This window comes from Dasypus novemcinctus, chromosome 20 (assembly GCF_030445035.2).
Source record: "Dasypus novemcinctus isolate mDasNov1 chromosome 20, mDasNov1.1.hap2, whole genome shotgun sequence".
Lineage (NCBI taxonomy): Eukaryota > Metazoa > Chordata > Mammalia > Cingulata > Dasypodidae > Dasypus > Dasypus novemcinctus.
Window position 1 is genome coordinate 30,097,295 of NC_080692.1, and position 14,694 is coordinate 30,111,988.

The following is a 14,694-nucleotide window of genomic DNA, read 5'->3' on the forward strand; positions in this document are numbered from 1 at the left end:
GTGGAAGAATATTTTTAGCACATACCAGATAATTGAAGGTTGCTGTGTAGGCTTTGTCTTGAAGGTTATTCGTATTCATAAGGTAGTGCACTGCCACGTGATTCTTCTGGTTGCATTTCAGTTTTTCTGTTACAGGGACAATCTTTAGGAAGCTATTAAACTTGGAGTAAAATCGGCGAACCAAGAACTCTGCCTTTGGGTAATAAGGCAACACCCAGTCACGAGCATAGCAGTATTCACTGGTTTTGTAGGTTGCCTAGATAAAGTGTCAAATTTAGAGATATTATGGGATAAAGAAAAAGAGAAGTCAAACAATATTTTAGAAGATGGTTTATCATCATGCTGCTCTCTCTCTACATGAAAATTTCTTGGTTCTTCTACATTCAGTTTAACCTAATTCCCCATTCCTACTTTGTAGTCATATTCTAGAGTGACCAGTATATGGCTTTCACAAAGTTATCACTTAATATTATTTCTCTAAAATTTTTACTCTTTTCTGTCCTACAATTTCCATTTTTGCTCCATAAATATCCTTTAACATAGACCTAAACATTAGATAGCAAATACAGTATTTTCTTTTCAACTTGCTTTTAGCTAACTTACTCCCAAAGTCATATTTGGCCATGTCATCTCAGATGTATCCAAGGAAAACTGGGCAATGCCATTTACATCTGTTGTATAGTTGCCAACAATTTTGTTCTTCAGGTGCAACAGGACAACTTGATTTGGGACAGGAGAGTAATCTGGAAGAAGCAATTTAATCTGAGAAAGAAAAGAAATTTTTGAAGCATTTACTAAAGTTGGGAATCATTTTTTTCTTCATAAGCCGAGGTTCTGGTGTCAACATTCCTCTTTCCTTGTCGTGTGTGTACTTTCTGGCTAGTTTCATCTACTGTTGTCAAGTATGTGACAGTTAAGATACTATAAATATATTAATGGCCCTAAATTTATTTCTCACACCCGTAAAGTTCTCTTGAAACTCAGGCCGATATCTTTACTTGCATCCTCAAAATTTTATAATAAAAATATTTAAGAAATCCTCAAAATTGAATTACCTATCTGTTCAATCGTCCCTTCTTTCTTTCTCATTAATCTCAGGGATTAACCCAACCATTCATTCATTTAGCTACCAATTCAACAATTCAGGGATATCCTAGTTCTTTTCTTTCACCACATTTTTAGTTGTTGAAAAAGTACTCTCAATTTTATTATTATTTTTAACATCTTCTGTTTCCAATTGACCATATTCATTGCCTTTGGGATTGAGTCATGTACCCCACTAAAAGACTTAATCTGTTCTAGTCTTAATCTGCCTTCCTGTGGGTGAGAACTTATTTGTGATTAGGCTCTTTGAAGATATTATTTGTTAAGGTGTGTACTTATTTGTGAATAGGATCTTCGAAGATATTATTATTTGTTAAGGTATGGACTTCTACATGAATAGGATTTTTGAAGATACTATTAGGTGAAATTGAATCAGGGTGAACCTTAAACCACATCATTGAAGTCCTTATAAAGCAGAGGAAGTTCAAACACAGTTAGAGAAAGCCAAAGGAAGAGACCACGTGGCAGAGGCAGAGAGGCAAGCCAAGGAAGTGGAAGGATTACAGCAAGCCAGCACCAGAATGTACCCCACTGGGAGAAAACACAGCCTGATGAGACCTTCATTTTGAATTTCTAGCTTCCAAAACCACAAGACTATAAATTCCGTTGTTTAAGCCTACCCATTTTATGGTATTTGTCATAGCAGCCCTAGCAAACTATCCAGAATTGCCATTGCTATTGTCTTATGTCCATTTGTCATCCTGTTTGTTTCCTGTCACATTTAATTGCCTCCTATCCAATGACTCTCTTCTCTGTTGCCCCTGTCTGTTCTTTTTCCATACTGGTGACTAACCAAATTTCCTGAAATGCAAAACTTAATTTATCTTTCTTCTCCCTTAAACTTTTGTTGAATACTGTAATAAACCATGGGTATTTGCTAGAAATCTTCACCTTGTTTTACTAGTACAGGCAATGATAGTCTTTAAGTTGCCTCCCCAGATTGGCATATTTGCACTAAATACCACATCAGCATCCGTGTCTGCGCCAGTTTGGAATTTTTAACAGCATCCTTCTTTATAACACCTGAGGCTTCTGTAATCCTAAAGAGCTATTTTAGACGCCCTCTTTGCATTTCAGCTAATTTCTGCTGAAAGCCTTCTGCTTTCTTATTCCTGCCCACCCCACCCCCATCATTTCCCCATTGGTTCAAGTAAGCCCTTATTTTTTGTGGTTGGCATCTTTAGCCTAATGCCTCATTTGTACTATCTTTCTAGCTTAATAATTCACCTCTATCTCAAGACCTTATCTTGTAAAAAAAAATTGACATATGTCAGCAATCTACATGCCATGGAGTCATGACAGCCTGCTACGCAGAGGTTCTAATTTTACTGCAACTTGGCTAGAAATCAGCTCCTTTGAGCCCTTTCTAATCTTGGGAAACAGAAAAATCCACAAGGTTCCCAAGGGCTTTCCTTTCTTTCTTTGTCCCCATACCCAATAATGTTGACCAGTGGCACCAGCCCAGGATAGTCTTTAGGGACCAGATATGCCATACTCTGTGGATGTTCCTTGCGGCATGTGTGTTTGTTGTGTGTCCTGAACTCTCATGGACGATCATTTCAGCCGTCCACTGATGCTGCGTCTATCACTTAGGAAGAAATTTTCCTGTTAGTCCACAGCTACCTCTGGAGACATTACCCCTGGAGTCTTGAAAGTCCCTCTATTCTGGGAATAAAACTTAACCTTCAAAAGACCTAGCAATGCTGAGCCATGTGCTTATTGCCCTTATCACAGAATTCATGGCCAGATACATTATCGGTAATTTCTGAGAATGTAGCTAGCAGAGTGCTCTCCTTCACTGCAGAGTAACCAGCCCCCTTTCCAGAAGGAGAAAGAGACTGCCTTGTTTATATTGGCACAGCTCCAGGAGGTGATAATGGCATTTTGCCACCACAAAAAGACCCTAAATCCAGAACCTACCATAGTTTTGAACTAAAGTAGCAGCCTAAGGCTGACATTGGTCCCCCTAAAATGATCCAGGAGATTGGAGCCTTTATGTTGGTTGTCAAGATCTAACTTTCACAAATGCTAAAAAAGGAGATCTGTCCAGGCTGGGTATCTGCACCTGTGTTACGACAGAGCAGACTAGTTTATCCAAGGATGCCTGATTCATGTAGGTACCTTCTCCCCCTACCTCCAGGACAACTTAGAACCCCTTCATTCGGCTTTCCTAGTTCTCCTTTACAGGAGGCTGTGTCTTGAAGTCCCTGACCATGGATTAAATAGTACTCCACCTCTATGTGTTCAGCAGCTCTCAGAAGAGGTGGGAAGGATCTGAGCCTGAGAGATTAGGGTTTAGGTTCACACAAAAATAAATTCCCAGCTCCCAGGTCCTGTGCTAGAGAAGAAGACATAAATGAATTCAATGAGTTGAGTTTGGAGCATGGCTAGAAGATTTTAAGGAATTAACGTTAGTTTTTTAGATGGAACAATGGAACTGAGGTAGCGTTTTAAAACAAAAATCACCCCTGGTTAAGAACCACTATTCTAGGAGTTGCAATATTCTATTTTTATTACTTCTTAATTTATTGGTTAATAAGGTTTGGCCCCAGGGGCCCTTTGACAATGTTTGGAGACATTTTTTGGTTCCCACCTCTCTCGTGTGTGTGTGTGTGTGTGTGTGTGTGTGTGTGTATGTGCAGAGGTTCTCCTGGCATTTAGTGGGTAGAGACCAGGATGTTGCTAAAATCCTACCAGGGTAGCCCTCACAACAAAACATTAGCTAGCCCAAAATTTCAGTAGTGCCAAGGTTGAGAAATGATGGCTTAGGGACATGATGAATCTTAGTAATTTTTTTTTAATGGCTACTAACAACACAAAAAGAGTGACAGAAAGTGTGCATACCACTATTCCTGTATGCTTGTGCATCTCAACCCCTACAAGGTAACTGAACTTGAATTTGATCAAGTCTCAAAACCTAACCACTAGTTTACAGGAAATACAGGGGACAGAGGAAAGTGTTAAAGAAAGCAGGGGAATGCAGTCAGAAAAACCTAACTTTAGAGAAATGCTGCAGAACAAATTACACAATTTCTTCAATAAATTTGTTTCAAGATAACAAAAGAGAGAGGGAAGAAGATCCTATTTATTTTAAACAGGGTTAGGAGATATATCAACCAATATAATGTATGGGCCTTAATTCTATCTTTTTGCAATAAACTGAAAATATATTTAATAATTACAACTGGAGAATTTGAAATTTCAATGTCTTCAAGGAATTATTTTTTTGTGATAATAGAAACAAGGAGAATGCTTTAAAAATAAAAATTGATGGCGCCTTGATTTGGGCATTTTCTAGCCTCAAAACTGTGAACATATAAAAATTCCCATTGCTTAAGCAGAACCATTTTATGGTATTTGTTTGAGCAGCCTAGGAAACGAAAATGCTGACCTGGATGTAGATTAGTTAAATGGTCAATATTTCCCTGACATATCACCTATCATGACTAGAATTAAATCATTATTTGTGAAATTGTGTAGTTTATGTCTATTTTCTCTTTTAAACTCTATACTCCATGAGGGCATGGACAGTGCCTGGCTATCCCTTATACCCCTTATATCTGCAATACTTACAGGGATCATAGAATCTTTTGTCCAAGCCTGAACATTTTTACAGTGTATTAATAATGACACCTTGACAAAAGGCATAAACCTAGACAAACCTGTGAAAACCTACAATGTAGGATACCCTACTATGCTTAGCCCAGAGCTTCTCACAGAGTAACTTCTCAGGAAATAGCTGTGGATGAATGAACAAATGAACAAATGAATGAAAGCGGATTAATGAATGAGCATGTAAAGAAATGATTGCTTCTCTTACCTGACCGAAATAAGGAAGTCCCTGCTTATAGGTTCTATCCATATTCTCAAAGCTAATCCTCACCATTGATGACTCTATGTATATGGATGCAGCCCGTGTATGTTGCACACCTAGGGTCCAATAAGATTATTAGGAAAATATCACAAAACAACAGCCAAAGAGAGCTACAGAAAAAACCCACAAATGTCCACCATTCTTTTCAATAGTTTCCACATCCGAAGCAATTTGAATACATATCTTTTATAAAAGAAAATGAACAAAGATGGGAAAAAAACTAAAAGCTTCTCATTCCCTTGGTGATGCTGATAATTATGCAATCCACTCACATGCCATTTTGAGGGCTTAGTAACTTCATTCATTTCTCAATATTCTTAAGCAATTGTTTATCAATGTTTCTTTTGTTGTTTGCTTGGTTAAAACACACACTTATTCTAATCATAGTAAGAATTATATGTGCATTATTAGAAATTAAGAAGTTTTAAGATTTTAAATGACCAAACTTCAGATATACCAAAGATAACAAAAATTAACACTTTAGGCTATTTCCTATCAGTTTTTTTTTTTTAATATATAAAATGAATTCATTGGACAGACAATTTGTTAAGTTTTTTATTCCACTGCATTGTTCATTAGGAACATTTATCAATGTTGGTAGAATGGTATTTATTTCTAAAGCCCAGTGAAAACTCTTATAAACTAATTATTTTTTAAAATATTAATTATACAGTGATTTCCAGTTGAGAACTTGGTTAGCATACTTTAAAACAGTAAAAAAACGCCATGATTCAAAGTAATTCTCCTCAGGAAAAAAAAAAAGCTGAGCAAAAGCTGTGTAAAATCATTCTCAAAATTAATCTTAAATGTTATGTTAACTGTAGGTACTATAGAAGAGGTTAACTCAACTCTGTAGTTACAAATTCAAATATGGAAGTATTATTATGAATTTAGTTGAATTTATTCTATTAAGACTTTTGTCTATTTGTTACTGATATATATGAGGCCTTCACATATTCATGATTATTTCTCTTTTGTTGGAAACTACATACCTATATGAGTACCTTTTCCCATCTCATTTGACCTAGTTACATCTATTGAAAGATCATCATTTCTCCACAACTCTGCACAACTGCACAATTCTTTGTTATAAATCATGTATTAATTTCTTGACTGTTATCTTCCTCTTTCTATTTTTTTCTCAATACCATACTGCCTTAATTACTAGAGATTTTAATATACCAATATGACATTGTAAGTTTTCCAAGTGATTCTCCTTATTCAAGATTACCGGCTCTTTTGAATTGTTTTAATTTCTATATATATTTTAGAATACACTGGCATTTTATAAACGTACTTCTTGGATTTTGATCAAAATTTAATTTAGTATATATATTAAAATACATTCACTAATGATTCATTATATTTAGTAATGATTTTAGACTTGCATCTTATTTTTCTGATTTATTTCTAGGTGTTTATCCTATAAATGGTATACTTATTAACCTATATATTTCTATTAATATAGTTGTAAATACGCATATCTACATGCACATTTATATGTATATATGCATATGTAATTTTATATCATTTTTAACATTCTGTTGTGATTCTGTGATAACTTTCTAAACATTTTGATTTTTAAAGGGCGCATAGTAGTCCTTTTAGGAATGTATATATCATCGTTTAGTAAGGATTCTTTTTTTCTTTATTTACTTTGATGTGTCAAATATATTTATCAATTAAATGTTTATTTAATACTTGAATTTCCTCAGGAGGATGTGACAGATGCTTGAAACTCTGAATAATGATATATATACATTAAATTTAATATCCCATGAGCAGAAATTTCACTGAAATACCAGCAATATATGCATAAGTTAAAAAAGATGCTGTTCACAGAAAAGGAGTGGGCAGCACAGAAAAAAAGGATTTTAAAGAATAAAGTGTTTCATTTTGTACTTAAGGGAGAGGAAGGGATAGTAGATCAGGGAGACACAGTCTTTACAAGAATGTTCTTGGTTGTGAGATGAGATTTTTATTGGATTTTTCTGGAGTTTCGGTAAAATACTCTCCCCAAACTATTATACTACTCTTGTTCTGATTTTATGCTCACCAAAAAAGTTTTATGTCAAAAACGAAATTTCTCAAATTCTAGGTGGAATCATTAAAGGAAATGAGTATGCTGACATCTGAAAAATGAGGCCTTTGTTACAAATCCATGGATTGGCCTTCTGACTTCTGGTTTAGTCTCTTTTGAAATTAATCTTTGACCATCCATCAGCAGGAATCTAATAAATTTTGATTGCGATGTGAAACATTCAGGTTGTGGATCTGAGAAACTGAGGACAAACACCAGAAAACAATGACTAGATTAACACTGTGTAGCTGCCCACCCACTAGCAATGCAAATGGACAGCGATAGCCCTTGGGGTCTAACTGCTTTGGGTTCATTACCTGTTCCAGTTTCTGTGACAAGAGCGTGCACGTGCAAATACCTGCTGTATCCACCCTGATTTAGGTCAAAGGCATCGGTATCAACAACCTGGGAGAAACAGCCATCGTTTCCTAACTGAAAAATAAATGAATATAACCGTAAAAGAAAAGTTAAATTTGAAAAAGACTGTGATAGTAGTTTTAGGGAAAAGGTGTAATTTCTGGGAAGCAACTTTAATAAAGCTGTATTAGCCAAGTTCTAATTTTATAAAGTAATTCTTGCACTTTCATAATATAAAATTTCAGTTAATGTATTTACCTATGACTCTACTTGATTTTTTTTTTTTTACAGGTATTAACCTTTACAATACTGTCCACTCAAAAAAATTCATAGTATCATTGTTTTGTTAATTCACAAGATAATGAATAAATCTACCTCTAGTCACCTAATTCACATCTAATATTTGAAAGTTTGTTGATTCCACATTCTTTTTCAGTTTTGAAACTGAGTTCTATTTTGTAGTCACCATGCATTGGATGTTTACAGAACTAGAATTTACACAGCAGTTAAAGAGACAGGCTTTAGAGTTAAAGACCAGCATTTGAACCTTGATTGCCACTTATTACCTCATAAAAAATGCAGATGTTAATAAAGAGTTTGGAGAGTTGTATGTATTATGTAAGATGACACCTGGAAAGTATTAGCATAGTGCACAGTACTTAGAAAACATTAAAAAAATGGTAGCTATTACTATTATTATGATTATTATAATTATTTAATTCTCTTTAATGCCAATCAAAATGTATTTGGTCAAGTTAGAATGCCTCATTGAGAGAATATTTAAAAATTCGCAATTAATGAAGTTAAGCAGAGGGAATTGGTGAATATGGCAAAACAATCTAGTATGGTCATGAAAAGTGTCCATATTAAATTGGGGGAAATTAAATTCTTTTTCAACTCCTTCATTTTGTGATGAGATGAGAACAAGACCTAGAGATGCTAGGTGGTCTGTCAAGATCCTATGGCCACTTCAGAGTGCACCTGAAACTACACCAAGGTCTGATGCCATTTCCACAAGTGGAAAGGTCCAGAACCATTTCACTAGACTTGAAGGTGAACGATTGGATGAATCATTGAATGGATATTCCTGCTTTCCACATGTCAGTGTACTTTACGCGATGTATTCTCAATTGTCAGAGCTCTCAAATCTATGCTATAGCATATATCTATGCTATATAATATTTTTGATAATACATTCTGGAATCTAGCTACACTGTGTACTTGGCATGGTTCGTTTTTTTTCTAGAAAGAAAATATTTCATAAAATGTAAGCTTCATGAGGACTAGGACCAAGTCTGTCTTGTTATATATTGTAGCCCCTAAATAAAATAATGCTTACATCTTAAAGGACCTCAATATTGATTTTTGAATGAACAAATGGAGAAAATTTTCCGTTCCCTGAAGTGCCTGAGAATACAGCCCCTCAAGATTTTAAAATATATGATCTTGAGCAATTTACTTAACCTCTCTCTGCTTAATCTGTAAAAGTGTGATAATAATAAAACAAAAATTCAAAGCATAAGGTTGCTTTGAAAATTCAATGTATATAAATTACTTACCCCAGTGCCTGTCACCTGGTAAGCATCTATTAAAAAGTATTATTATCATTATTGCTGTTGCTCTCAGTGTTTGAATAAATAAATAAAGTTAAAATTTTAAGAGCCAGAATATTTGTTATTATTTCTAATCAAAAGTCATCTTCAGGGAGAGCCAAGTATGAGTATGCATGTGTATATGAGTGTGTATATGTGTGTTGATAAATAGTATCACATTGTTTGTAATATTGCAATATGGTAATGGCAACTCTATAGTAGCCAGTCAGCCTTTGGCATGATTCTGACTGGAGTTCTTGCTATATCCTAAAACTGACTTTTTGTGCCCATTTTCAATTAATGGATCTAAAACCTTCCCAATGTGTCTCTTCAGCAAATTACTCTCCTTTGACAGTTTGAAAAAGTTAATTCCTCTTGCTAGTAGTTAAGAACTCTGCAAGACGCATGCTCCTTCTGGAACTCCTATTCATTTATTTCCAGTCAGAATTGATTGAGAGAAAATAATTTAATCACTCATTTAAAATTCTTAAATACATGTGGACATTTTCTTATCTTCTATCACAAGCATAAGGTAAAATGGAAGACATACCACATTTCTAGTACATTGGTAGTATGTGGGTTACAATCTGGAATCATTTTAATTAAGAACTGAAATTTACCACTGAAATGATTAAGACAAAAGAAAAATAGAGAATTTACAAATAGGATTAGGAACGTAGAAAAAAGGAAAAATCTTCAAGGTATACAGGGTAACAAGGAGAAAGGAGAGTGGGTGGAAAGTGAATATAACAGTAATGCGTATTTATGAAGTTGCAGATGCATCTCTTACCTGATGGGTAAAATTTTTACATCGTGAAGTCACAGCAGTGTGACAAGCAGGTTGAAATGCATACGCCCTGCACACACTAAGTTGAATATTTCCTTTCACAAGTTGGCCATAGTTATACCTAAAGGGAGAGAGAAACAAAAATAACATTATAGGGATCAATGTCGTTTTTAATCTGCCTAGGCTATTTTAAAAACTTTCTTTAGTGGCTACAACCACAACCGCAAACTGCCATCCTTAAACATTTTCTTGAGGAAATCTAAAACAACTTGAGTGACTAAAATTCAGGTGCATACTTTAAGCAAAGATAGCTCTTAATTTAAAAAGTTGAAAATCAACAAGAAGAAATCACATATCTATGTCACTAAAATACAATGTAAACAAACACAATATTAATAGAAAGGAAAGATATAGAGCAGTTATTGACTAGTTTCTTATGTTAATATTTATTTAATGTATATTTACATTGTCTATAAATATAAGAGTATTTATTTCTGTGTTTTCAAAATATGCTGTGCAATGGGCATATATTAACTTTTTGTTCATTTTACTTTTACAAGGTAACTTGTATTTATTTTTAATTAAACAGAAGTACAAAAATACATTTTCATTGTTAAAAACTCAAACAACAAATAAAAATTTAAAATCCCCTTTGACCAATTGTGAGAGTGAGGGGAGAGAAGAATCATACTTTCTTCTCTCTCCCTCACTCTCTCAATATATATTTAGACATAGATACATACAAATATATATAAATTTTTCATTTTCTGTTTGTGTTTGGGTAAAAGGGATCATACTCTTTGTAATATGCCAGTGGCAGCTATATGCTGGCATGTTAGATTCTAGCAAATTTCGACTGGAGTCCTTGCTATGTCCTAGAACTGACTTTTGGCTCCATCTTCTGATGCTGGTTCTCAAACCTCACCAGGGAGTCCTGTCAGCAAATTCCTCTCCTTTAAAGGTTTGAAAATTTGGATTCCTAAGCTAGACATTAATAAATCTGACTGATTCAGGGTTCTCTTCTGGAACTCCTAGCCACATACTTGTACTTTTCGTTCATTATGTACTTTTTTCCTTTCGGCTATATTCTATGAGAATTCCTCCATTTCATCTTCCAAATCACTAATTCTCTCTTCAAAACTATTTATTTTTCTAGTTGACTTACTACATATATTTATTTTAATAATCAATATGCTGAATTCCATGTTCGTTGACTATATCTTAAAAGATGCACTATTCACTCCCTCTGAGTATTTAAATTTGACTTTTTTTTCTAAATTTTTATTCTGTTGACCTTTAATTGTGTTTTTCAGGAATAAAGTGCTCAATTAAAAAAATTTAATACTCGTTTCAAATTGTTGGAGTCTTCAGGTGTTTGATGATTCATGTTTACATAGGGGGGATTCCTGCTGTTCTGACTCAGAGTGTCTCTTCTGCTTGTAGCAGTATCCCTCCAGTGAATATGACACAGGACCTGAATGGCAGTACCTGCTCATCTGGGCTTCGGGGCTTTCCATTCATCATGGCTGTTGCCAGCTACCCTGGAAATTCCCTGCGTTTCCAACCAAAATGCATTGGAACTTTCTGGTCCCTTACCTTCTTGCCTCCTCCCATTCTACCTTGAGGTGGAAGACAAGATAGGGGCATCAACTTGCTGGCCATGCCCTTTCTTTCCATTATAGACTTCCAGCCCAAAGCAGACACATGCTGGGGGACTTTTAGTGTGGAAATTTAGGTTATTGGTCTTCCTTTCTTCCTCCTTCCCTCATTCTCTCCCTCCCTCCCTCCCTTCCTTCCTTCCTTCTTTTTTTCCCAAAAAAATAATCAAGAGGAAAAAGAAAAACAATGAAACATAATGTCTATGAGCTTTGACCTGTGACCAGGGAAAGAATCAATTCTCACATCATGTTTGAGAAGACAGTATGTTCTGATGAGTGCTCTAGCTGTCACTCCTCATTACACGAGCTCCTCTAATGCTGCTTAACTCAGTGAGGAGGGAGGCAGAAGACAGCTTGAAATGGCTGGCTGCTGCTCCTGCCAAGCACATCTGCATCACCCCTTTGCCTCTGCCCTTGAATCTTCCACCCAGTGCATTAGAATTACCGTAAAGTTCCTTTCAACTCTTATGGCAGTTTTCCCTAGGATACATTTTGAACTATAGTTTTCTTCTTTAATCATGTAATATATGAAGAATGAATCAAGAGGCAGAAGGAGCATATGATTTTCCTCCTCATCCGGCACTGCTCAGTAGGACTTTCTGTGATGATGGAAATGCTCTATGTCTGTGCGCTTCAGAAGTGAATAACCACTAGCCTCATGTGAGTAGTGGGCACTTGAAATGTGACTAGTGCAACTGAGGAATTGAATTTTAAATTTTGCTTAGTTTTAATCAATTAAAACAGCCAAATGTGGTTAGTGCTTATCATGTTGGATGGCATGAAAGACTGAGTTAACTTGTGATGTCAGATAGTAGTCAGAAGTCTGAAGACTCTTACTTAAAACCTGATGTCCTAACATGCACTCAGATATTTACTGAAATACAGCAAGAATTCAAAAGCCAGCAAATCCTTTTCACCCCCCCCCTTGCCTTCTACACTTTTCAATTGTCACTTCTTTTTAGCTATCTTCACTCCATTCTAGTCTCTTTCTATGAATCCATCATTTTATTGCGCATAATTCAAACTTACAAGGCACAGACATTTATTTTGAATTCAGGGTCCACAACTAATATGGTTGCTGGTGCATCCATAGTAATTCGAAATTTGGGTAACACTGTCAATAAAAAGAAAAAAAATCATATTAACATAAATACAACTATGTATTCCTATGTATGACATGTATTAACATAAATACAACTATGTATTTCTTTCACAGATCATGACTCTATGCTTATGTTTGCTGTTAATAAATAGTATTAAGAATATATAAGAGCTGGGTTTTGGAATTGAATAGAACAATATAGATTTGAATTCTAAATCTGTGCCTTCTCATGTGTTGAGCAACGGAAAGTGTACCTAAATATCTTCAACAGTAGAGTGGGAATAATAATATCATAAGGGAATTTTTTGAGGATTTTATGAGTTAATATAAACTAACTTATATAACTAATTCTAATTCCTTCCCCATTATCCAAGGTGCTTTAAAGCATAAATATGGCAAAAAATGAGAGTTAACACACCAGGAAACAACACAAACAGATTTCAGATGCCACAAAAGGAAGAGGATAGAGGTCCCAGGTTATCAGGGTGTTGCATGAGAATTATGGGATAAATTAGTGTGGAGAATCCTGGGATAATAAACAGAGTATAAGGAAGAAGGTAAGGAAGACATACAGATACATACTTAATATGCTATTTAATAACAGTGCCCTTGCAAAACTAGAGAGATTTTAATATGTTTTTCTTGTCACTAACAGATAATAGCTTCATAGCACTTATTTACCATGTTTATTCACGTGGAAGGACTTATACGTTTTCTCTCCAGAGAGGGTCTGCACCATGATGCGATACTGGCCAAAGACAGGCTCCAAGGTTAACTGGAAGGAACCTTCCAAAATCCCTCTTGAAGATGTCACATTCACTTGCTGTTGTATTTGATTGCCACGTGGATCCTGAGAAGCAAGAAAGAACATATTGTTGCATGCTGGATTTTTTCAATAAGAAACTTTCCACTTCTTGAGATTCTCACCTACTCATTCAAAACATGGGTGTGTCCTCTGATTCCTGTCCCATCTGAACATAGGTTCATACTGTAGTACTTATATTTTAGGATAGTTATTTTTTCCAATTCGAGTTTCTGTGCTCATCTCTGATTTCCTAAGTGTGAGTCATTTTATCTCCAGTGCATAAAACAGTAACTGCTCATTAATATATGTTCAATAAATATTCAATTGAAAGAAATCATACTTGCCTATTGTTCAGTTCTTTTAACATGTGACTGTTACTGTGAAATGTTTGAAAAAATATTTCTATCCTCTTGAGGATGGCTACATGAAATAAATAATTCTGAGACAATTTATATAGCCTGTCTTCCTCTGTAAACTTCATTTTTGACTTTGAGGTTTCAGGGAATGTCAAAAAAATGAGAAAACCATAGTTGAAATAACAGTTGTCTTACCTGAAGGGCAATCACTGGATACTGAAAGAAAAATAAAAATCATGTTAATATGTGACCTCAAGATTTTTTGTTTTTGTTTTCTCCTTGAGTGAAGAGATCAAAATCTATTATTAAAGAAAGAAACGTAAGGAGATAATTTAGAATATTTGAAAGAAATATTGATTCTGACTGAAAGTCAGAATGTCTATTGCTCATACTTAAAATCTTCTGGCTAGTTTTCAAGAATTTTCATTTACTTACCACTCTTTCACAACACACACCCAGGAGTCTCAGTAAGCAAGTCTTAGTATGGTCCCTAAAAGAGTCCATGTTCATTTCCAGGCCTGGGACTTTGCTCAAGTTGTCTCTCTCCCCTTAGAATGCTTTCCTTTTTACCTTCCAGTTTCTGTTAATTTACCTTTATTCAAGGTTGTTTTTGTTTTGTTTTGTTTTACCACATTCCACTCCCTTACTTAATGCCCTCCTTTCTGAGCCGTGATTTTCCACCGCCCTTCTGTAGCATGTATGGTCTGTACCACTCAGTCAAGGACAACATTATATTGTACCCCCTGATGTGTTTGCTTGGATTTCCAACACAGGTTTCAGCACACTGAGGATGTGGATTAAATAAACTTTTTCCTTCACTTTAGGTAATGCACACAGGCAGGAAGTCAAACACACTTATTGCTTTAAGGTTGCCTTGGAAATGGTCACTACTTTGTGAAAGTTAACTGCTAAAAGAAAATAAAATGAAACAACAACAACAACAACTCACACATTAAGAAAACTGAACGAGGATAAGAAG

The 14,694-nt window shown here is 35.1% G+C and overlaps 1 protein-coding gene across 3 annotated transcripts in view; it reads right to left on the bottom strand.

Annotated features, from left to right (window-relative positions):
- Positions 1 to 14,694, bottom strand: part of LOC101442018 (ovostatin-like) — a 62,559-nt gene that overhangs the window by 40,558 nt on the left and 7,307 nt on the right. For 2 of the 3 annotated variants that reach the window (XM_058282757.2, XM_058282756.2), the window contains exons 5-12: positions 13,911 to 13,931; positions 13,236 to 13,404; positions 12,482 to 12,566; positions 9,798 to 9,915; positions 7,376 to 7,490; positions 4,925 to 5,034; positions 604 to 762; positions 26 to 256 (exon numbers count right to left, since the gene is read on the bottom strand). In XM_058282757.2, the coding sequence (XP_058138740.1) occupies positions 26 to 256; positions 604 to 762; positions 4,925 to 5,034; positions 7,376 to 7,490; positions 9,798 to 9,915; positions 12,482 to 12,566; positions 13,236 to 13,404; positions 13,911 to 13,931 (1,008 nt within the window). The remainder of the gene's footprint in view (positions 1 to 25; positions 257 to 603; positions 763 to 4,924; positions 5,035 to 7,375; positions 7,491 to 9,797; positions 9,916 to 12,481; positions 12,567 to 13,235; positions 13,405 to 13,910; positions 13,932 to 14,694) is intronic. The other variant, XM_058282758.2, reaches the window with a different exon arrangement.